This window comes from Gnatocerus cornutus, chromosome 9 (genome assembly GCF_029298725.1).
Source record: "Gnatocerus cornutus isolate USDA-ARS CGAHR chromosome 9, icGnaCorn1.1, whole genome shotgun sequence".
Classification (NCBI taxonomy): Eukaryota; Metazoa; Arthropoda; class Insecta; order Coleoptera; family Tenebrionidae; genus Gnatocerus; species Gnatocerus cornutus.
In genome coordinates, this window is record NC_142241.1 from 14,436,337 (window position 1) to 14,459,837 (window position 23,501).

Genomic DNA, 23,501 nt, shown 5'->3' on the forward strand with positions numbered 1-23,501 from the left:
TCGTTTAAAAACCGAGCTTTCAGAAAATAATGATATATTAATACCCAAGAGTGCTACTAGTATGTAAAATAGCTTCATAATCTATATGGAGCGATGTATATTATTTAGCCCGAGGCAGTACCTCCAACCACTGTCAGTACGAAGCGCTCTTGCGGTTTTCCTTCGGGTTGGTACGGCGGTGGTACTCAACCTCTTTGAGATGCTGGCAAAAGTTTCGGATATTAGTGTGCCTACGCGGAGTGTGTCTATAATGATATATGCCAAGTATTAAGAATGCGCAGAGGCGGTAGCAAGATGGCGCAGAGCTCCCGGCAATCTTGAACGTACCTGACCGATACACTTATTATTATTGGCTCGTTTAAGATACACTATGAATTTTTTAGTAGCTCCCGTTCTCAGTTTCCTAAATGGATGTCCGTTGCGATCATTTCCGCCAGAATCAAATAAGAAGAGAAACACACCTGGAATCTGCACGGCGCAGCACATGTTGGAAATTTTTGATTCACTCTATAAATACAAATTTTCTAAATTTGTCCCTGTCGCTCTTAAATTTTGAGATTTAGGGCGGTTAATTACCAACTCAGAAGTAGTCAATTCCCCAAATTTTATCGCACTGGCATTAAAATTGACAAACTTACATGATTTAATGGAGACTGTTGGAAATTTTTAGTCTATTCTAAAAATGAAAATTTTTAAAATTCCTCCCTGTCACACTAAAAGTTTGAGATTAAGAGCAGTGAATTACCGAACTAAAAGTAGTAAATTCCCCAAATTTCATCGCTCTGGTGTCAAAACTGTCAAAATTATAGAATTCAATGGAAAATGTTGGAATTTTCTAGTCCATTCGATAAATAAAATTTTTTAAAATTTGTCCCTGTTGCTCTAAGATTTTGAGATTTAGAAGGGATCAATTACTAACTCAAAAACACCATGTACTCCAAATTTCGTCGCTCTGACATCAAAACTATCAAAAACACAGGTGCAAATACAGAATGTTCGAAATTTTTGGTCCATTTTATAAATAAAAATCTCCAAAATTCGTCCCTGTCACTCTAAAATTTTGAAATTTAGGGCAGTAAATTACTAACTCAGAAGTAGCAAATTTCCCTAATTTTATCGCTCTGGCATTAAACTTGTCAAAGTTACATGTTTTAATAGAAAATGTTGGAAATTTTTGGTCCATTCTAAAAATTAAAATTGTTAAAATTCTTCCTTTTTGCACTAAAATTTTGAAATTTAAAGCAGTAAATAACTAAACTAAAAGTGGTAAATTTCCCAAATTTGAGCGCTTTTTTTTCAAAGCTGCCAAAATTACCGAATTCAATAGCAAATGTTGGAAATTTCTAGTCCATCCGATGATTAAAAATTTCCAAAATTTGTCCCCGTCGCTCTAAAATTGTGAGATTTAGTAGAGTCAATTACCAACTTAAAAATACCAAGTTCTCTACATTTCGTCACTCTGGCATCAAAACTACCAAAAAGACAGGTGCAAATACAGAATGTTAGAAAATTTTGGTTTATTCTATAAATAAAAATTTCTAAAATTCGTCTCTGTTGCCCTAAAATTTTGAGATATAAGGCAGTAAATTACAAACTCAGAAGTAGCAATGTTCTTAAATTTCATTGCTTTGCAATTAAAATTGTCAAAGTTACTGGTTTTAATGGAGAATGTTGTTTTAGTCCATTCTATGAATGAAAATTTTTGAAATTCGTCCCCGTGGCACTAGAATTTTAAGATTAAGAGCAGTGAATAACCAAATTAGAAGTAGTAAATTCCCCAAATTTTATGGCCCTGGTATCAAAACTGTGAAAATTACAGAATTCAGTGTAAAATGTCCATTCGATGAATAAAAATATTCAAAATTTGTCTCTGGCGATTTAAAATTTTGAGATTTAGGGTGGTTAATTACCAATTCTGAAATAACAAGTTCCTTAACTTTTGTTGCTCTGATATCAAAACTACAAAAAAGATAGGAGCAAATACAGAATGTTAGAAATTTTAGGTCTATTTTGTAAACAAAAATTTTCAAAATTTATCCCTTACGCTCTAAAATTTTGAGATTTAGGGTGGTTAATTACCAATTATGAAATAACAAGTTTCCTAAATTTCGTCACTCTGGCACCAAAACTACCAAAAAGACAGGTGCAAACACAGAATGATAGAAATTTTGGTCCATTCTATAAATACAAATTTCTAAAATTCGTCTCTGTTGTCCTAAAATTTTGAGATATAAGGCAGTAAATTACAAACTCAGAAGTAGCAATGTTCTTAAATTTCATTGCTTTGCAATTAAAATTGTCAAAGTTACTGGTTTTAATGGAGAATGTTGTTTTAGTCCATTCTATGAATGAAAATTTTTGAAATTCGTCCCCGTGGCACTAGAATTTTAAGATTAAGAGCACTGAATAACCAAATTAAAAGTAGTAAATTCCCCAAATTTTATCGCCCTGGTATCAAAACTGTGAAAATTACAGAATTCAGTGTAAAATGTCCATTCGATGAATAAAAATATTCAAAATTTGTCCCTGGCGATTTAAAATTTTGAGATTTAGGGTGGTTAATTACCATTTCTGAAATAACAAGTTCCCTAAATTTTGTTGCTCTGATATCAAAACTACCAAAAAGATAGGAGCAAATACAGAATGTTAGAAATTTTGGTCCATTCTATAAATTCAAATTGCTCCCCATCGCACTAAAATTTTAAGATTAAAAGCACTAAATTCCTAAATTAAAAGTAATAAACTCCCCAAATTTTATCGCTCTGGTGTCAAAACTTGTAAAATAACAGAATTCGATGGAAAATATGATAAATTTCTTGTCCATTCGATGAATAAAAATTTCCAAATTTTGTCCCCGTCGCTCTAAAATGTTGAGATTTAGGAGAGGTAATTACCAACTTAAAAATACCAAGTTGCCCAAATTTCGTCCCTCTGACATCAAAACTACCAAAATAATTGGTGCAAATAAAGATGTTAGAAAATTTTGGTCCATTCTATAAACAAAAATTTCTAAAATGTTGCCCAAAAATTTTAAAATTTAAGGCAGTAAATTACCAACTCAGAGGTAGCAAAGTCCCTAAATTTCATCGCTTTGGCATTAAAATTGTCAAAGTTACTGGTTTTAATGGAGAATGTTTAAAATTTTTAGTCCATTCTTTGAATGAAAATTTTTGAAATTCTTCCCCGTTGCACTAAAATTTTGAGATTAAGAGCATTGAATTACTAAATTAAACATAGTAAATTCCCCAAATTTCATCGCTTTGGTATCAAAACTGTCAAAATTACAGAATTCAATGTAAAATGTTGAAAATTTTAAGTTCATTCGATGAATAAAAATTTTCAAAATTTGTTCCTGGCGCTCTAAAATTTTGAGATTTAGAGTGGTTAATTAACAATTCTGAAATAACAAGTTCCCTAAATTTTGATATCAAAACTACCAAAAAGACAGGTGCAAATACAGAATGTTAGAAATGTTTGGTCCATTTTATAAATAAAAATTTCCAAAATTCCACCCTGTTGCTCTAAAATTGTGAAATTTAAGGCAGTAAATTACCGACTCAAAAGTAGCAAAGTCCTCAAATTTTATCGCTTTGGCAATCAAATTGTCAAAGTTACATGATTTAATGGAGGATGTTTGGTCCATTCTAGAAATGAAAATTTGTTAAATTCCTCCCCATCGCACTAGAAGTAGTAAATTCCCCAAATTTAATCGCTCTGGTGTTAAAACTGTCAAAATAACAAAATTCAATGAAAAATGGGAGAAATTTATAGTCCATTCGATGAATAAAAATTTCCAAAATTTGTCCCCGTTGCTCCAAAATTTTGAGATTTAGGGGAGTTAATTACCAACTCAAAAATACCAAGTTCCCTAAATTTCATCACTCTGACATCAAAACTACTAAAATGATAGGTACAAATACAGATGTTAGAAATTTTTGGTCCATTCTATAAATAAAAATTTCCAAAATTTGTCCCTGTGGCCCTAAAATTTTGAGATGAAGAGCAGTAAATTACCAATCCAGAAGTACCAAATTCCCCAAATTTCATCCCTCTGGCATTCAGTCATTGCACGATACATTTTGTACTATGTTAACTGAAGAAAAAATTTCCCACAAATCTGCCTTTCTCAAATGTCTCTAATCCAATAATTATTGTCTCCTATCCGCTGGATAACTTCAAAACGTGGAATGACAGCGACCGATACACTTAGATATTATTATTGTCTCGTTTAAGCCCCACTATGAATTTTTAAGCAGCTCCCGTTCTCAATTTCCCCAATAGACATCCGTCGCGATAATTTCCGCTAGAATCCAATAAGAAGACAACCACACCTGTAATCTGCACGGCGCAGCTTCCACTTAATAAGTGCCAAGCACATACGGCGGATGGGGTAAACAGTGAGAGATGGCGGCTAAGAGACGCGTGACAAGCGCACCGTCTAATTACCAGTCCATCATGAGCTGGATAGTATGTGTTTAGTATTTTCTGATCGCACTCAGATAGCGCCGATTCAATCTGCTCCGAGTATGGGTTATTATTATACACCGAGCCTTCGGGGGACGAGAGGATGGAAAAAAAACGAATTGTTGGGAATTTTTTTATTAGACTTGGAGCAATCGAAATTGTTATTTCTTTACTGTTACCAAATTATAGATGCGTCATCTCGTCTTCTAGGGACGTTGGAGTGGATCAAAAAGAAGTCAGTTATAGAAAACGGTTTATTTCTCAGCTATTTACAATTTTTACAACAACTCTACACTAGTTTGGTTTACATTATAAATTATAAACTTTATTAATAAGATAACTGACAACAACGAACTTACAATATCACTTGAATGAATTTTGAAATTTCAGCCCTTGCGCGTACCGGATGGCTTCCCTAAAACCAACGAAAGGAATTAATTTTCTCACAATTAGTTCTAACTTGCTACTTTATAACTTTGGCAAAAAAGTCATTGTAATATCAGCTCCATCATCCAACGTCTCTAAACGAAGACGGAGATCTTTAATTGAGATTTACGGTTTATTAAAAGTGACATAAATGATTAGATAGCGCGTTATTATTGTCAAAACTATAAATAAAGTTGATTTATGAAGAAGTTTCTTCCGCACATCAAAAATCTCCGAATTTCTTTATAAAAATGGGTGAATATGGGATCACGGTAAGCAGCAAAATGAATTAAATTAAATTACCAACTCAGATGCAGCAAATTCCCTAAATTTTATCGCTCTGGCATTAAAATTGTCAAGGTTACATGTTTTATTAAAGAATGTTGGCAATTTTTGGTTCATTCTATAAATGAAAATTTTAAAAAAATTTCCCGTCACACTAAAATTTTGAGATTAAGAGCAGTGAATAATCAAATTAAAAGTAGTAAATTCCCCAAATTTTGTCGCTCTGGTATCAAAACTACCAAAAATACAGGTGCAAATACACAATGTTAGAAATTTCCGGTCCACTCTATAAATAAAACTTTCCAAAATTTGTCCATTTAGCTCTAAAATTTTGAGATTTAGGGCAGTAAATTACTCAGAAGTGGCAAATTCCCCAAATTTTATCGCCGTAGCATTAAAATTGACAAAGTTACTTGTTTTAATGGAAAATGTTGGAAATTTTTAGTCCATTCTATAAATTAAAATTTTTGAAATTCTTCCCCGTGGCACTAAAATTTTGAGACTAAGAGCATTAAATTACCAAATTAAAAGTAGTAAATTCCGCAATTTTCATTGTTTTGGTATCAAAACTATCAAAATTACAGAATTCAATGTAAAATGTTGAAAATTTTGAAACCATTCTATGAATAAAAATTTTGAAAATTTGTCCCTAGCGCTCCAAAATTTTGAGATTTAGGGTGGTTAACTACCAATTATAAAATAACAAGTTCCCTAAATTTTGTCACTCTGGTATCAAAACTACCAAAAATACAGAGGCGAATACATAATATTAGAAAATTTTGGTCCATTCTATAAACAAAAATTTCCAAAAATCGTCCCTGTCGCCCTAAAATTTTGAGATTTAGGGCGGTAAATTACCAATTCAGAAGTAGCAAATTCCTTAAATTTCATCGTCTTGGCATTAAAATTGTCAAAGTTACAGAATTCAATGGAAAATATGTAAAATTCCTAGTTCATTCGATAAAAAAAAATTTCAAAATTAGTCTCTAGCGCTCAAAAATTTTGAGATTTAGGGTGGTCAATTACCAATTTTAAAATTGCAAGTTCCCTACATTTCGTCGCTTTAATATTAAAAATACTAAAAAGACAGGTGCAAATACAGAATGTTAGAAATTTTTGGTTCATTTTATAAATAAAAATTTCCAAAATTTGTCCCTGTTTCTCAAAAATTTTGAGATTTAGGACAGTAAATTACCAACTTAAAAGTAGCAAGTTTTCCAAATTTCATCGCCCTAGCAATAAAATTGTCAAAGTGACTTGTTTTAATGGAGAATGTTGGAAATTTTTAGTCCATTCTATAAATTAAAATTTTTGAAATTCTTCCCCGTGGCACTAAAATTTTGAGACTAAGAGCATTAAATTACCAAATTAAAAGTACTAAATTCCGCAATTTTCATTGTTTTGGTATCAAAACTATCAAAACTACAGAGTTCAATGTAAAATGTTGAAAATTTTGAAACCATTCGATGAATAAAAATTTTCAAAATTTGACCCTAGCGCTCCAAAATTTTGAGATTTAGGGTGGTTAACTACCAATTATAAAATAACAAGTTCCCTAAATTTTGTCACTCTGGTATCAAAACTACCAAAAATACAGAGGCGAATACACAATATTAGAAATTTTTGGTCCACTCTCTAAATAAAATTTTCCAAAATTCGTCCTTGTTGCTCTATAATTTTGAGATTTAGGGCGGTAAATAACCAACTCAGAAGTAGCAAATTCCCTAAATTTCATCGCCTTGGCATTAAAATTGTCAAAGTTACAGAATTCAATGGAAAATATGTAAAATTTCTATCTAGTTCATTCGATAAATAAAAATTTTCAAAATTACTCACTAGCGCTCGAAAATTTTGAAATTTAGGGTGGTCAATTACCAATTTCAAAATTGCAAGTTCTCTAAATTTCGTCGCTCTAATATTAAAACTACTAAAAAAACAGGTGCAAATACAGAATATTAGAAATTTTTGGTTTATTTTATAAATAAAAATTTCCAAAATTTGTCCCTGTCTCTCTAAAATTGTGAGATTTAGGGCATTAAATTACCAACTCAGAAGTTGCAAATTTTCCAAATTTCATCGCTCTAGCATTAAAATTGTCAAAGTTACTTGTTTTAATAGAGAATGTTGGAAATTTTTAGTCAATTCTATAAATGAAAATTTTTGAAATTCTTCCCAGAGACACTAAAATTTTGAGATTAAAAGCAGTGAATAACTAATCTAAAAGTAGTAAATTCCCCAAATTTCATCGCTCTGGTATCAAAACTGTCAAAATAACAGAATTTAATGTAAAATATTGAAAATTTTGAGACTATTCAATGAATAAAAATTTTCAAAATTTGTCCCTAGCGCTCCAAAATTTTGAGATTTAGGGCCGTAAATTACCAACTCAGAAGTAGCAAATTCCCTAAATTTCATCGCCTTGGCATTAAAATTGTCAAAGTAACAGAATTCAATAGATAATGTGGAAAATTACTAGTTCATTCGATGAATAAAAATTTTCAAAATTTGTCCCTGGCGCTCTAAAATTTTGAGATTTAAAGTGGTTAATTGCCAATTCTAAAATAACAAGTTCCCTAAATTTTATCGCATTGGTATCAAAACTACCAAAAATACCCCCCCCCCCCCCAGGTGCGAATACACCAAATTTTTGGTCCAATCTAGAATAAAAATTTCCAAAATTTGTCCCTGTCGCTCTAAAATTTTGACATTTAGGACCGTAAATTACCAACGCAATAGTACCAAATTCCCCAAATTCCATGGCTCTAGCATTAAAATTGTCAAAGTTACTGATTTTAATAGAAAATTTTTAGTATATTTTTGAAATTTTTTTTCGTCGCACTAAATTTTTGAGATTTAGAGCAGTGAATTACCAACCTAAAAGTAGTAAATTACCCAAATTTCATTCTGTTATCAAAACTGTTAAAAATTACAAAATTCAATGGTAAATCTCCTCTCGTCCTCTCTTGATCTCGTAAGCAGCAAAATGATCGGTGGTATTAATTGAACGGCTGTAGTTGAACGGTAGCCGGAGCAAGAAGCATCGCCAGAGGCCGTAGTCTGTGATTACCACTCGCTATCGAACTACTGTCCGCTTGTAATTATACGTTGGGGATGCAATCTACCCGTCGCGCCCTATCCAATCTCGTCTTGACCAAACTCCTTTTGTTTTGAGTATTTTGGCTACTTCAGTATTTTAATTTACGTCTGAATACAAATTATAAGGTGCATCGTGCACGCCCGATGAATTCTTAACTACCAGCCAACGAGCTAAAATTAAAGTTAATACTGAAGACGTGAATCCGCGATGCTCGAGCGGAGCAACACCTGTTAGATTTTACAATTTGCGCGATTTTTCTAATGCCGCATAGATATTAATAATCGTTTGCTGTCGAGGCTAATTTATTGATTGTAAAGGTTGCCGATATAAATTATCCTTTTTACTTTCAATGCACGTTATTGAAAAATTATTAATTCATTCCTCGCCTCGGGCTTGTGGTTTATCTACAGATAAGTGTTGGACTTACCTGTGTGAAGGAAAAGGTGATTCTTGAGATTTGTGTGCTTGGAAAATCCACGGGAACATATGTGACATTTGAAAGGCCACGAGCCTGAATGGACGTACATGTGAGAGCGGAGATCGCCGGGAGTTGGGAACGATTTACTGCAGAGGTTGCATTTGTGCGGCTTGTCCTAAAAAAACACAAAACCATTCAAAGTAACAACGCAATTAATTCCATAAACAGAGTGATTCTTTTTAATGATAATCAAAACAGACAAGAATCACTCTGTATATCGGGGAGTTTTTTTCAAACTTTTTCGTTTCCTGTCAAATGTCTGTATAAGGTAATTACAGACGTGTGTTTGTCGCCACAGACAGTTTATCATTTCATGGCCTGTGACTCAGTGTGAAAATCGTTCCTAATCACTGAAAAGCGACGTGGGAATTTCGACACTTGTTTACATTGAATTATAAGATTTTGCAAGATCAATTTTTTATTGTGTTAACTGAAGAATAAAATTAACAAAAATTTGTGTTGCTATCGCTATAAAATTTTGGAATTTAAAACAGTGAAATTGTGACTCAATGGTTAAAATGTTTCCCAAATTTTATCGCTCTTACATCAAAACTGACAAAATTGCAAGATTTAATAGAAAGTGTTACAAATTTTCGGTCCATTTCATCAATAAAAATTTCCAAAATTTGTCCCTACTGGTCTAAAATTTTGAGATTAAAGGCAATACACTACTAACTCAGAAGTAGCAAATTCCCCAAATTTCATCACTATGACATTAAAATTGTTAAAGTTACATGTTTTAATAGAGAATGTTAAAAAAAATTTAATCCATTCTAAGTATAAACAAAATTAAAAAAAAAAATTCGTTGAACAAAAATTTTGAGATTTAAAACACTAAATCAGCAAATTACAAGTAACAAATTCCCTAAATTTTATCGCTCTGGTATCAAAACTGTCAAAATTACAGAATTTAATGTAAAATGTTGTAAATTTTTAGTCCATTCGATGAATAAAAATTTTCAAAATTTGTTTCTATGGCTTTAGAATTTTGAAATTTAAGGGGGTTAATAACCAATTCTAAAGTACCAAGTTCCCCAAATTTCGTCACTCTGACATCAAAACTACCAAAAAAACAGGTGCAAATTCAGAATGTTAGAAAAGTTTTGGTCCATTCTCTGAATGAAAATTTTCAAAATTTTGAGATTTAAGGCAATACATTACCAACTCAAAAGTAGCAAATTCCCCAGATTTCATTGCTCTGGCATCAAAATTGTCAAAGTTACATGTTTTAATGGAGAATGTTGAAAATTTTTAGGTCATTCTACAGTATGTCCCCGGATTGAGTTCACAAAAGGAAAAAAAACGTTATTTTTCATTTTACAAAAAAATGACAAAGGAATAATATTTTTTGTTTAATTTAAAATGAATAAATCTTTCATTAAAACTTTAATATTATCAAGCTGTGTTCTTATAATCGAAAAAAACAAAAAATAACGAACAACTTTTTTATTTTTAATTTTGCAAAAAATGTCAAAGGAATGAAATTTGTTACTTAACTCAAACCAATTTCCACTATTTGATTGACCCATTACCTGTTTTAGCACATAGTTCAATTCTAACTCGAAATTCTTTAAGACTGTTTCGAATTTTCTCAATTATTTTTAAGGAAGCAATTGCATTTGTTTTCCAATTTTTTAATACTTACACATTATTGGGTTAATTTTCCCTTAATCTTTAACGCACTATTTGATATTGTGAATCCACAGCCTGCTATTATTTAAATACGATTACAACATTTAATAAATAAAAATAATGAAAAAATTAATTTTAAGAGTACAAACTAATAATTTCGAAATTTTAATTGCAGATTTATCTGTTTTGAAATAAGCAAAAAATGTTATTCCTTTGTAATTTTTTTGTAAAATGGAAAATAAACTTTTTTTCCCTCTTGTGAACACAATCCGACATACTGTATAAATGAAAATTTTGAAAATTTCTCCCCGTTGCACTAAAATTTTGAAATTTAGGGCAGTAAATTACCAAAATAAAAGTAGTAAATTCCCAAAATTTCATCGCTCTGGTATCAAAACTGTCAAAGATACAAAATTCAATGAAAAATTTTTAGTCCATCCGATGTATAAAAACTGCCAAATATTGTTCCTGTCGCTCTAGAATTTTTAAATTTAAAGGGGTTAATTACCAATTCAAAACTACCAAATTCCCCAAATTTCGTCACTCGGACATCAAAACTACTAAAAAAACAGGGCGAATTCAGAATGTTAGAAAAGTTTTGGTCTATTCTCTAAATGAAAATTTCCAAAATTTGTTCCTGTTGCTCAAAAATGTTGGGAATTAAGGCAGTAAATTACCAACTCAAAAGTAGCAAATTCCCCCAATTTTATTGGTCTGGCATTAAAATTGTCAAAGTTACATGTTTTAATGGAGAATGTTGGAAATTTTTATGCAATTCTATAAATAAATTTTTTTAAATTTCTCCCCGTTGCGTCGCACTAAAATTTTGAAATTAAGAAGAATAAATAACCAAATTAAAAAAAGAATTCCCCAAATTTCATCGCTTTGGTATCAGAACTGTCATAACTGCAAAATTCAATAGAATATGTTGATAATTTTCAGTCCATTGGATGAATAAAAATTTCCAAAATTTGTCCCTGTCGCTCTAAAATTTTGAAATTTTGGGCAGTAAATTATTAACTCAGAAGTAGCAAATTCCCCAAATTTCATCGCTTTGGTATTAAAATTATCAAAGTTACATGTTTTAATGGAAAATCTTGGAAATTATTGGATCATTCTATAAACGAAAATTGTAAAAAATTCCTCCCCGTTGCACTAAAATTTTGAAATTTAAAGCAGTGAATTTTATCGCTCTGATATTAAAACTGTCAAAATTACAAAATTCAAAAGAAAATATTGGAAATTTTTAGTCCAGTCGATGAATAAAAATTTCCAAAATTTGTCCCTGTTGCTTTAAAATTTTGAAAATTATGTCAGTAGATTACCAACTCAGAAGTAGCAAATTCCCTAAGTTTCATCGCTTTGGTATTAAAATTATCAAAGTTACATGTTTTAATGGAAAATCTTGGAAATTATTAGATCATTCTATAAATTAATAAAAATTGTAAAAAATTCCTCCCCGATGCACTAAAATTTTGAAATTTATAGCAGTGAATTACCAAGACAAAAGTAGTAAATTCCCCAAATTTCATTGATCTGGTATCAAAACTGTCAAAATTACAAAATTCAATGAAAAATGTTGGAAATTTTTAGTTCATTCGATGAATAAAAACTTCAGAAAATTATTCCTGTCGCTCTAAAATTTTGAGATTTATAGGGGTCAATTACCAGCTTAAAAATACCAACTTTCCCAAATTTGGTCACTTTGGTATCAAAACTACCAAAACGACAGGTGCGAATACAAAATGTTAGAAAATTTTTGGTCTATTCTATAAATGAAAATTTCTAAATTTTGACCCTGTTGCTTTAAAATTTTGAGATTTAGGGCAGTAAAGTACCAACTCAACAGTAGCAAATTCCCTAAATTTCATCGCGGTGGCATTTAATCAGACACGATACATTTTTACTGCGTCAACTGAAGAATCATTTGGTGTTCTCAAATGTCTCTAACCCAATAATTCTTGTCTCCTATCCGTTGGAAAAGTGTCCAAAACGAGCCAGTAAGTCATCTCGATCAATTCGAACGATACGAAGGAACCGGATGTCTTTGCTTTGCGTGCTGGCAGATGTTACCGGGAGCGTTGCATTTCTTTCGTTCCCACACCGCAACCCTCTTCTTGATTTTAACGATTCTTTTATTATAGTCAGAACATAAATTGATTCGAATCTGTAGAAACTTTGCCCGATAATCACCGCACTGCATAATTAAAGTGTAATTTAACCGTTTTTTCCTCCATTTCGTATTCATAGAGTCCAAAGTGAAACGTGCAATATATTCTTAGAAGTTCATCAAAGCTAATAATGATTTATTGGATGATTGCCGTAGTTGCTGCTCTTGAAATTAGCTTTCTTATCATTGCCACAATTACAATTTATGCGAGAGAAAAGCAAAGTGGAGTTTAGGTTGAGTTTTTATCGTCGAGAAACCGCACAAAGACGTGAAAATTCGCCGGGATAAGTCAAGTATAACAGCGTAAACAGCGTAAGGTTAAGGGTGCCTCACAAGGTTGTTACTATGACATGTGTACAACAATAAGGTCTAGAGCCGGCGAACCAGAACGTCTTCAAGTGGTTCCCACGGAGCCCACCGAGCGTTTCAACTCCACTACTGCCCCATATAATCACGAATCTAAATTTAAATAAACTAATTAAGAAAACACTAGTTAAGATTTACGCGGGGAATTATGCTAATCGAAACTGGAATTTATTTCTTAATTCAAATCTTTGTTGGTTACAATGGGAAATTTATTATCAGTCAAGAACGCAACGTCCAACATCTTTAACTGCGATTCTTATGCATCTATTTAAGTCGGAGTTATTTAGTTCTTGTCTGTGGTGAAAAGGAGAGTTGACAGTCGATCAGGACACTGTGTACACCGTCATTCACATGGATTGCTACAACTGTACGCGTTGTTTATCTGATGGGATGCTCGTGACCGGCGGAGGACTTTTATCGGATATTTAATTACGCGCACTATTTTTCATTTGATCCAAATTTACCTTGAAATCCATGTCCGAATGGTTTTTTTCCTAAGCAATTTGTAGATTATTAAAAAAGACAATAATTATTCTTGTCGAGTAGCGGTTTATCCAGTTTATGTTCTAAATACCCTCAAATTACGTAGAATGCAAGTTTTTTCCGAGCGCCTCTAATTGGACTTTTTTATTTTTACGACAATTCGAACAAATAGCAACTCATTCTGCAAAAAATAACGCACCGAGATTTATTTAGAAATTGAAAAGTTTTACACAACTTTTTATTTGTAGAGTGAGCTCAAAAACCAAAAGTTTCTATTATATTTTATAATTGCGCTAGTTTTAACGCAAAAGTAACGAAATTTGGTGAATTTACTACTTTGGGGGTCTAAAAAGACGTTTAAAATTTCAGAATTTTTCATTAAAAATTGTCAATTTTGGAATTTTTTATTTGTTGGGGAATCCTAAAATCCAAAATTTTCTATTATATGTTATAAATCCGTCATTTTTAACAGTAAATCAATAAAATTCGGCGGATTTATTACATGCAGATTCCTTAACTAGAAAATTTAATTTCGAAATTTTAGAACAAAAATTGAAAATTTTGGGACTTTTTATTTCTCCAGCGACTTCAAAATCCAAAATTTTTGCTTAAATGCTATAAATTCGCTCCTTTCAACGCTAAATTAATGATATATGGTGGATTTATCACCAAAGGGTTCCTTATTTCGAGTATTCTATCTCAGAATTTTTAAATAAAAGTTAAAAAATTTGGATTTTTTTTGTAGCACGAGCTCAAAATACATACAAAATTTTTTATTACTTACTATATGTCCGTTAGTTTTACCCAAATATACGAAATTTGGTGGATTTACTACTTTGGGGTTTTTTATTGAATGTGTAAAATTTCAGAATTTTCTATCAAGATCGAAAATTTTGGAATTTTTTATTTGTCGGACGATCTCAAAATTCAAAATTGTTTATTAAATGTTATAAATTCGCCATTTTTAACGGTAAATCAATGACATTTAGCGGATTTGTTACTAACAGATTCCTTATCTAGAATATTCAATCCTAGAATTTTAGAACAAAAATTGGAAATTTTGAAATTTTTTATTTCTTGAGCGACCTCAAAATCGTTTCAACGCTATATTAACGATATTTAGTGGATTTATTACTAAAGTGTTCTTTGTTATTTCGAGTCTTCACTCTCAGAATTTTTAAATAAAAATTGAATTTGGTAACTTTAAAATCCATTTTTTTTATTAAATGTTATAAATTCGCCATTTTTAACCGTAAATCAATAAAATTTAGTGGATTTATTACTCAAGGATTCTTTATCTTAAGTATTTAATTTTAGAATTATGGAACAAAAACTGAAAATTTTGGAATTTTTTTACCAGTCGGGTAACTTCAAAATCCAAAATTTTCTATTAAATGTTGTAACTTCGTCAATTTTGACGGTAAATCAGTAACATTTGGTGGATTTATTAATCAAGTATTCCTTATCCCGAGTATATAATTCCAAAATTTTAGAACAAAAATTGAAAATTTTGGAATTTTTTATTTTTTGAGCGACTTTAAAATGTTGTAAATTCGCCAATTTTGACAGTAAATCAATGAAATTTGTTAAATTTATCACACAAGGATTTTTTATCCCGAGTGTTTAATCCCAGACTTTTAGAACAAAAATTAATTTTGGAACTTTTTATTTGTCGGGCGATTTCCAGATTTAAAATTTTCTATTAAATGGTGTAAATTTACCAATTTTAACGGTAAATCAATGACATTTGGTGAATTCATTACACAAGAATTCCTTATCCCGAGTATTTAATTAAAGAATTTTTGAACAAAAATTGGAATTTTGGATATTTTTATTTCTCTTTTCTATTAAATGTTGTAAATTCGCCAATTTTGACAGTCAATCAATAAAATTTGGTATATGTATTACTCAAGGATTCTTTTATCTTGAGTATTTAATTTTAGAATTATGGAACAAAAACTGAAAATTTTAGAATTTTTTACCAGTCGGGAAACTTCAAAATCCAAAATTTTCTATTAAATGTTGTAAATTCGTCAATTTTGACGGTAAATCAGTAACATTTGGTAGATCTATTAATCAAGTATTCCTTATCCCGAGTATATAATTCCAAAATTTTAGAACAAAAATTGAAAATTTTGGAATTTTTTATTTGTTGGTCGAGACCAAAATCCAAAATTGTCTAATAAATGTTATAAATTCGCGATTTTTAACAGCAAAGCCTTCCTTATCCAGGATTCCTTATCCAGAGTATTTAATTCCAAAATTTTACAACAAAAAGTGAAAAGTTTGAAATTTTTATTTGCCGTGCGACCTCCAAAATCGAAAATTTTCTGTAAAAAATAACGCACCGAGATTTAACGTTGGTAACACTGTCGCCTGTCAAGTTTGACACAAAATAGACAGTGGTACCAACAAATTAGCCGAACTATCCATTTCCGCCCTAGAACCTGCTCCGCTATAAAATACATAAACCACAGGAGTCTCCTCAATCAGTCGTCACTTGAACCATTCCAGCAGGTGCAAACAAAAAGCCCTTAAATCCCTTTCACCAAGTACCAGAATAGCGTCCCATCATCCAACATATGCCGTCCGTTACATCATAATTATAATAATTAATTTTTTTACCATCCGTGATGGTTAGAAGCATATGGGAAGGCTCGTTTCCATAAGGAGAACCATCATTGTCGGACGAAAAGGGTACTTTAGTAAAAAAGGCAATCCGCGCGCATTAGCCCGCCGAAGATTTGTCAGAATGACAAGCAGGTACGCCGGGGCGGATTATATAAATATAGGACATCAAAATGTAGATGTCAAATTTAATCAGCTTGAGAGGATGGTGCTATAAATGTCAGATCATTGCACCCTTCCGGTACTCACTTTGATGTGTGTCATGCGATGGTAGTAGAGATTGGAAGAGGCCGTGAAACGTTTGAGACACACTGGGCATTGATGGGGTTTTTCGCCGCTGTGGATTCTCCGGTGGGTGTTGAGGGAGGATGAAGTACTGAAGCCCTTGCCGCAGACCATGCAGACGTGGGGCTTTTCACCTTGGAGAAAAAAATTAAAATCAGTTTCTTGCATTCAGTCAAGGTGAACTTTTAACCGGAAATACTAGAAGTCGTATTTCACAGCTGTAAAACAATAATTATCAAACCGACAGTTAATCGTTGCACTATAATTTATGGTATGCAAATATTAATATTTATAAAGTTGCTTACCCGTGTGGGTCCTCATGTGCCTCTTGAGCAGCGACGGCCGATCGAACGCTTTGTTACAAACTCCACACGGGAGGAGAGTCCGTTCTCTAGGTCTGGCTCGAGGCGTCGGGACGCTAGCTTCTGGTAAATCTCCTTGTGAACTCGCCGCCGAACTGTCACCAGAAATCGACTTCCGCTCGTCTTCGGCAGAAGGAGGCGATCCACTTAAAGCTCTCGAAAGGAGCGACATTGAGAGATCCAGAGGGGAATCTAAAAACAGTTTGAGGACATAATTTTACATTCAATGTTAGAAATTCGCCATTTTTAATGGTAAATCAATGAAATTTTGTGGATTTATTACTCAACGATTTTTTATCTCAAGTATTTAATTCCAGGATTTTTGAACAGAAACTGAAAATTTTGAAATGTTTTATTTGTCGGGCAACTTCAAAGAATAACATTTTTGGCTTAAATGCTATAAATTCTCTCGTTCCAACGCCAAATTAATAATTATTGGTGGATTTGTCACTAAAGGATTCCTTATTTCAAGTATCCAATCTCAGAATTTTTGAACAAAAATTGAAAAATTTGGAATTTTTAACTTGTAGGACGAGCTCAAAATACAATTTTTTTATACAATTTTTTTACTTACTATAAGTTTGTTATTTTACTACTTTGAGGGTTTTTATTTGATGTGAAAAATTTCAGAATTTTCCATCAAAAATTGAAAATTTTGGAATTTTTTATTTGTCGGACAACCTCGATATCCAAATTTCTTATTAATGTTATAAATTAGCCATTTTTAATGGTAAATCAATGAAATTTGATGGATTTATTACTCACAGGTTTTTATCCAAAATATTCAATTCCAGAAATTTTGACAAAAATTGAAAATTTTGGGACTTTTATTCCTCGAGCGACCCCAAAATCCAAAATTCTTTCTTAAATGCTATAAATTCGCTCGTTACAACGCTAAATTAATGATATTTTCGTAGATATATTAAAGGATTCTTCATTTCACGTATTCATTCTCAGAATTTTTGAACCAAAAGTAATAAATTTGGCATTTTTGCTTTGTAAAACGATCTCAAAATATAATTCTTTTTGTTACTTACTATAAGTCCGCTAGTTTTAAACCAAAAGTAACCAAATTTGGTGGATTTACAACTTTGGGGATCTTTACTGGATGTGTAAAATTCCAGAACCTTCGAGGAAAAACTGACAATTTTGGAATTTTTTATTTGTCGGGCGATCTCGAAATCCAAAATTTTTCATTAATTGTTATAAATTCGACATTTTTAACGGTAACTTAATGAAATTTGACAAATTTATTACTTACAGAATTCTTATCCAGAATATTAATTTCCAGAATTTTAGAACAAAAATTGGAAATTTTGGACTTTTAATTTCTCGAGCGGCAACAAAATCCTATTTTTTTTTATTAAATGTTGTAAATTTGTCAATTTTAACGTTAAAGCAATGAGACTTGATGTATTTGTTACTCAAAGATTCCTTTTTTCGAGTATTTAATTTTAGAATTTTTTAACAAAAACTGAAAATTTTAGAATTTTTTATTTGTCGGGCGACCTCAAAATCCAAATTTTATTTTAAAATTTATTAAATGTTATAAATTCGCCATTCTCAACGGTAAATCAATGATATTTGGTAGATTAATCACAAAGGGGTTCCTTATTTTGAGTATTCAGTCTCAGAATTTTTAAACAAAAATTAAAACATTTGGAATTTTTGATCTGTAGAAAAATCACAAAATACAATTTTTTTATTACTTACTATAAGTTCGTTAGTTTTAGCCCAAAATCAACAAAATTTGGTATATTTTTTACTTTAGGGGTACTTATTTGATGTGAAAAAATTCAGAATTCTATCAAAAATTGAAAATTTTGGAATTTTTTATTTGTCGGGCGACATCAAAATCCATTTTTTTATTAAATTTTATAAATCCGCCATTCTTAACGGTAAATCAATGACGTGTAATAAATTTATTACACAAGAATTCCTCATCCTGAGTGTTTAATTCCAGAATTTTAGTACAAAAATTGGAATCTATGGATATTTTTATATCTCGATCGGCCTTAAAATCAAAATGTTTTTATTAAATTTGTTACTTCGCCAGTTTTGACAGTAAATCAATAAAATTTGGTAGATTTATTACTAACGATTCCTTATTTCAGAATTTTCGAACAAAAATAGGAAATTTTGGATTTTTCTAATGTCTCGAGCAACCTCAAAATCCAAAATTTTCTATTAAATGTTGTAAATTCGCCAATTTTAACGGTAAATTAATGAAATTTGGCGGATTTATTACTCACAGATTTCTTATCCAGAATATTCAATTCCTGAATTTTAGAACAAAAATTGGAATTTTTGGGCCTTTTAATTTCTCGAGCGGCAACAAAATTTATTTTTTTAATTAAATTTTATAAACCCGCCATTCTTAACGCTAAATCAATGATATTTGGTAGATTAATCACTAAGGGGTTCCTTATTTCGAGTATTCAATCTCAAAATTTTTAAACAAAAATTGAAAAATTTGAAATTTTTGATTTGTAGAAAAATCTCAAAATACAATTTTTTTATTACTTACTATAAGTTCGTTGGTTTTAGCCCAAAATCAATAAAATTTGGTAGATTTTTTACTTCAGGGGTCTTTATTTGATGTGAAAAAATTTAGAATTTTCCATCAAAAATTGAAAATTTTGGAATTTTTTATTTGTCGAGCGAAATCGAAATTTATTTTTTTTATTAAATGTTATAAATTTGGCAATTTTAAGGGTAAATCAACGACATCTGGTAAATTTATCACACAAGAATTCCTCAACCTGAGTATTTAATTCCAGAATTTTAGTACAAAAATTGCAATCTTTGGATATTTTTATTCCTCGATCGGCCTTAAAATCAAAATGTTTTTATTAAATTTGTTAATTCGCCAGTTTTGACAGTAAATCAATAAAATTTGGTAGATTTATTACTCAACGATTCCTTATTTCAGAATTTTAGAACAAAAATAGGAAATTTTGGATTTTTTCTATTTCTCGAGCGACCTTAGAATCCAAAATTTTCTATTAAATGTTGTAAATTCGCCAATTTTGACAGCAAATCAATGAAATTTAGTGGATTTATTACTCAACAATTCCTTATCTCGAGTATTTAATTTCAGAATTTTAAAACAAAAACTGAACATTTTGAAACTCTTTATATGTCGAGCGACCTCAAAATCCAAAATTCGCCAATTTTAACGAAAGCAGCGACATCGAGAGCTCCAGAGGGCAATCTAAAAACAGTTTGAATTCCCCTCGTTGACGGTCATGCCTCAAATTCATCAACCGCATACTTGCTATGAAACAATAGCTAATTTGGAAGCCGCAACAGCGAAGAGCGATGGATTTACGACCTCTTTTGCACAACTTAACATTTTGATTGCTTTAATTTATAATGGCGCAGCCACCAAAAAAGGTCGGGACGAGATAAATCTAATTATCGCGCTTCTTGTTTTATCGGGATTTTTGTTTAATTTGCTTTTAATTGCCTGGAAGAAAAAAGGGATTTTGTTGCGTAATCTAGCAGGATGATGGATGTTAAGTGAAAGACGATGGAGATGATAAATTACTGTTGGATAATTAAGAGGGAAAACAATTTTTAGCTGATTTCGGTGGACGGCTCGGAATTAATTTCAAAAGAAAACCAACAATAACCAGTTGGATCTTCAGGTAGACGCGTAATTAATGTTAGGTATGCGTGATTACAATGCCCAAGTCACAAAAACGTAGTCTTCCGATTCGACACGCCGACTTTAATCCCACCGGCGACCACTTGTTTGTTTTGGTGAGTTATGAACCCGAAAAATCATAAACGAATAAAGACGTATCTTGGAAGAATTTCTGCGGGTTTTTATCTGCCAGAGATAGAACTTTGACTTTAGCAGATGGTGCGTGAGAATGTCTTAAACAATTCGAGAACGCAGAGTTATCTCAGACGCGCGTCTGCATCTCCCATAAATTACGCGTTTTTACTTCTTTGATTTTGAGACTCGGAAAATGACGAAACGAGTTTTTTGGCCGCCGGACGAGATGCAGTCGAGTAGATTAAAACGCGAACGTTAAGAGCAGTCGCACCCTAAAATGCTTATGGGGAATGCAATGTAAACTGGAGCGATCCTAACTGAAAAACGGGGAGTCAGAATTTAGATTTTTTTCTAAAATCCTGCAAAATCGACAATTTTGATAATAATGCTGTGAAATTTGGTACACTTGTTCTATAACAGGCGTTTATTAGGTGAACGAAATTACAAAATTTTAGACCACAAATTGCGAATTTTAGAAATTTTCTATTCGACAAACAAAACTCAAAATTCAATTTTTTTTAAATTCTGTAAATTCAACAATTTTAACTCCAATGCTGTCAAATTTTGTAACCTTTTTACTTAGGAAACGTTTATTAAGATTACCAAATTACAAAATTTTAGGTCACAAACTGAGAATTTTAGAAATTTTTATTTCGACTAGGAAAAGCTCGAAATTCAAATGTTTTAAAAAGTTCTGTAAATTTAACAATTGTAACGCTGTCAAATTTGGTGGACTTGTTACTTTAGAGGCGTTTATTGAGTGTACAAAATTACAAAATTTTAGATCACGAATTGCAAATTTTAGAATTTTTCATGTTTAGGAAAAAGTCGAAATTTAGATTTTTTTCTAAAATCCTGCAGAGTGGATAAATTTGAAACTAATGCTGCCAAATTTGGTAGACGTACAAAATTACAGAATTTAATATCACGAATTGCGATTCGAATTCTTGGTGTTGACAAAAATTATCAAAATTACAATTTGACTAGGAAAAGCTCAAAATTCAAATTAAAAAAAACCTGTAAATTGAACAATTTTAACGCTAGTGCTGTCAAAATTAGTGGACTTGTTACTTTAGAGGCGTTTATTAAGTGTACAAAATTACAGAATTTTAGATCACTAATTAGCAATTTTAGAATTTTTCATGTGTAGGAAGAATTCGAAATTTAGATTTTTTTAAAGATCCAGTTAATTTAATAATTTTAATAATAATGCTGTCAAATTTGATGGACTTGTTTTATAACACGCGTTTATTAGATGTACGAAATTACAAAATTTTAGATCACGAATTGCAAATTTTAGAATTTTTATTTCTAGACTAGGAAAAACTGGAAGTTCAAGAAAAATTCTAAAATTCTAAAAAATTGTAAATCCAATAATTTTGAAGCTAATGTTATCAAATTTGGTGGACTTATTACCTAAAAGCCGCTTCTTAAGTGTACGAAATTGCAGAATTTTATATTACGAATTACAAATTTTAGAATTTTTCATGTTTAGGAAGAAGTCGAAATTTAGATTTTTTTCTAAAATCCTGCAGAATCGATAAATTTGAAACTAATGCTGTCAAATTTGGTAGACTTGTTATATAACAGGGCCTTATTAAGTGTACAAAATTACAGAATTTAATATCACGAATTGCGAATTTTAGAAATCATTATTTCGACTAAGATGAGCTCGAAATTCAATTTTTTTTTTAATTTGTAAATTAAACAATTTTAACGTTAATGCTGTCAAATTTGGTGGACTTGTTACTTCAGAGGCATTTATTAAGTGTACAAAATTTCAAAATTTTAGATCACAAATTGCAAATTTTAGAATTTTTTATTTTTAGACTAGGAAGAACTCAAAGTTCACATTTAAAAAAAATCTGTAAATTCAACAATTTTATCGCTAATGTTCTCAAATTTAGTGGACTTGTTTCCTAAAAAACGATTCTTAAGTGTACGAAATTGCAGAATTTTATATCACGAACTACGAATTTTAGAATTTTTCATGTATAGGAAGGAGTCAAAATTTATATTTTTTCTAAAATCCTGCAAAATCGACAATTTTTTATACTAATGCTGTCAAAGTTGGTAGACTTGTTACATAACAGGCGTTTATTTGGTGTACAAAATTACAAAATTTTAGACCACACATTGCGAATTTTATAAATTTTCATTTTGACTAGGAAAAGCTCAAAATTCAAATTAAAAAAAACTGTAAATTGAACAATTTTAACGCTAGTGCTGTCAAAATTAATGGACTTGTTACTTTAGAGGCGTTTATTAAGTGTACAAAATTACAGAATTTTAGATCACTAATTAGCAATTTTAGAATTTTTCATGTTTAGAAAGAATTCGAAATTTAGATTTTTTTTTAAGATTCAGTAAATTTGACAATTTTAATACTAATGCTGTCAAATTTGATTGACTTGTTTTAAAACACGCGTTTATTAGATGTACGAAATTACAAAATTTTCGGTCACGAATTGAGAATTTTAGAAAATTTTATTTCGACAATAAGAAAATCTCAAAATTATTATTATTTTTTTAAAAACTGTAAATTAAACAATTTTAACGTTAATGCTGTCAAATTTGGTGGAAAATTTTAGATCACGAATTGCAAATTTTAGAATTTTTATTTCTAGACTAGGAAAAACTCAAAGTTCACTTTTCTAAAAACATTGTAAATTCAATAATTTTGACGCTAATGTTATCAAATTTGGTGGACTTGTTACCTAAAGGCGCTTCTTAAGTGTACGAAATTGCAGAATTTTATATCACGAACTACGAATTTTAGAATTTTTCATGTATAGGAAGGAGTCAAAATTTATATTTTTTCTAAAATCCTGCAAAATCGACAATTTTTGATACTAATGCTGTCAAAGTTGGTAGACTTGTTACATAACAGGCGTTTATTTGGTGTACAAAATTACAAAATTTTAGACCACACATTGCGAATTTTATAAATTTTCATTTTGACTAGGAAAAGCTCAAAATTCAAATTAAAAAAAACTGTAAATTGAACAATTTTAACGCTAGTGCTGTCAAAATTAATGGAC

General features: G+C 30.8%; 1 protein-coding gene across 2 annotated transcripts in view; it reads right to left on the reverse strand.

Moving 5' to 3' along the window:
- LOC148169086 (uncharacterized) overlaps window positions 1-23,501 on the reverse strand; it is a 100,092-nt gene that overhangs the window by 35,111 nt on the left and 41,480 nt on the right. The window contains exons 3-6 of one of the 2 annotated variants that reach the window (XM_088045544.1): window positions 16,620-16,868; window positions 16,279-16,448; window positions 8,700-8,865; window positions 4,732-4,879 (exon numbers count right to left, since the gene is read on the reverse strand). In XM_088045544.1, the coding sequence (XP_087901670.1) occupies window positions 4,851-4,879; window positions 8,700-8,865; window positions 16,279-16,448; window positions 16,620-16,868 (614 nt within the window). In that variant the 3' untranslated portion in view covers window positions 4,732-4,850. Of the gene's footprint in view, window positions 1-4,731; window positions 4,880-8,699; window positions 8,866-16,278; window positions 16,449-16,619; window positions 16,869-23,501 lie in introns of those variants that run through there. The other variant, XM_088045543.1, reaches the window with a different exon arrangement.